The sequence below is a fragment of the Vigna radiata genome, chromosome 11 (genome assembly GCF_000741045.1).
Source record: "Vigna radiata var. radiata cultivar VC1973A chromosome 11, Vradiata_ver6, whole genome shotgun sequence".
Lineage (NCBI taxonomy): Eukaryota > Viridiplantae > Streptophyta > Magnoliopsida > Fabales > Fabaceae > Vigna > Vigna radiata.
This window is the reverse complement of record NC_028361.1, coordinates 2177244-2179240: the sequence shown is the minus strand read 5'-3', so window position 1 is coordinate 2179240 and position 1997 is coordinate 2177244. Positions and strand designations below refer to the sequence as shown.

At 31.0% G+C, this 1997-nt stretch overlaps 2 protein-coding genes across 3 annotated transcripts in view; one reads left to right on the top strand and one right to left on the bottom strand.

Moving 5' to 3' along the window:
- The window catches only part of LOC106776603 (cytochrome P450 87A3-like), a 24133-nt gene extending 22182 nt beyond the window's left edge, over positions 1-1951 (top strand). The window contains exon 7 of the mRNA XM_022775874.1: positions 1910-1951. Coding sequence (XP_022631595.1) covers positions 1910-1916 — 7 coding nt within the window. The 3' untranslated portion in view covers positions 1917-1951. The remainder of the gene's footprint in view (positions 1-1909) is intronic.
- LOC106777500 (protein HAPLESS 2) overlaps positions 1-1997 on the bottom strand; it is a 33371-nt gene that overhangs the window by 18739 nt on the left and 12635 nt on the right. The gene's annotated exons all lie outside the window — the stretch shown is intronic.

Below are 1997 nucleotides of genomic sequence, written 5' to 3'. Positions count from 1 at the left end.
TTCCTCCTTGGAACTCTCTTCCATACCTTTGAAACCATTGAGACCATTTCACATTCACATAGTATATCAATACATTAGACTACTGATCATACATTAAAGAAATAGAAACACTCATACAAATCATTAGAAATCACACGATAACACAATTTCTTCAAAGCAACTTGATACTCACACTTACGCAAGGAAAATAGCTATGAAACCCTCACCAACAAAAGGGTCTAAAACCTCACAAAACGATTTAAAGAACGTCCAAAACGGACATCTAGAACCCTGAAAAGTCTTCAAAACTGGTGTAGTGGCGTGTAGTACGACAATAACCGATTATCATATGTGATAATCAATTATTGGCGAGTGTTTTAAAGAAAATATGTGCTTCTGACTAGAATAATCGATTATCAAGTAAGATAATAGATTATTCTTATCAGTTTTTGACAGCAACCTGATTTTTCTGGTTTTGGTGCATCTTAGACATATCCAAATGATCAATTTAGAATTTGTATCACTAATACTGATACGAAAACATGTTTATAGATGAAAGTAGAGTATTTCATTGCTCATTTGCATAGGAATTTGATGTACCATACCAACTCAACAACTCAAAAGTGCCTAAACTCAATTATATCTCTTGCAACACTTAATATCAGCAACTAATCTAATGGACTTAACAACAGACTTCCAACTATCACAGTTAGCCCAAAACATCTAATTCAAAATATCACTCCTCAAAACCCCTAAAATTAGCCAAAACCAAGCTAAATCCTTCCTTTCTACTATCAACTATTTTTATATCAGATTTTCTAACATACTCAAGGTTCAAACATGTTTATAATATACCCAAAAACAACCCCTAATGTTTATTTAAGTTCCTACTCCCTTCCTTTAGATTGTATCTATTCAAACCCATAAAAATTTGAACCTAAAAATACAAAACTCAACATGACAATTGACAACCGCTAACTCATGTGTATTATAATTCTCTGGACTAATAGCCTAGACAAGTTCTAATTGATCATAAAACAATCCCCAAATACCTTATTCCTCCCATTTGATCATTACTTAAATTTTCACTATTTCAAATCCCTTTTTCTTTAACCTAAACAACTCGTGATTACACTTTTCATATAATTTCATTCCACTGCACCAATAGAAATCTATGCACATTTATATATATACATACATTCTTGCGATTTCATTCAATACAACCAAACCATGTCACACATTCAGTCATTATAGTACTAATATCATCGATCACTCACAATAAAACACACCTTCCACAACATAATAACATTTAAATCATTCTATGATACAAATTATTATCAATCAGATTTTTGAATAAAGTTTTAAACATAAGATACTAGCTTCCCTTATCTTAGAAAAAACTCCTACAGTTCTATGAACTCCCAACCGCAAGAAACTCTAGAAAATTCTACAATTCACCAATTGGTGATCAAAATCAAACCTTAAAACCTCAAATTGACCAAGAATCAAGAAAGAAATACTTTTGATACATGCAAAAACAGATTTCTCTGCATGATCATAAACCGCAATTAAAAGGAAAAAGGGATAGAAACCTACTTGCTTTAAACGTAGACCTCGTTGTCGTTGTCGATTAGGTACCTTCTGAACATCAAAGAGATGACTCAGGAGTTAGAACCCTTAGAGAGAAGATAGAAAACTATAGAAAAGTAGTTTCTAAAAGGATGACACGTTTTTAAATAATAAAATTCGTTTATAACAAAACTATTTATAAATAAATCATTTAATATTAAATAACCGATTCTTACTATTTTTAAACTACCATCACTTCTAAAATACTATTTTCAGGAGTTTTACATTTATTTCATTCATTCATTTCACATTAGCAAAAGACATTTATTTCATTCATTCATTTCACATTACCAGAAGACAGTTTTTGATGGCTTAGTCTGATATGCAACATAGCCAATTATTGGAGTAGTTAGAAATAAAATTGAATGAGGTGGAATGTATACAAGTCC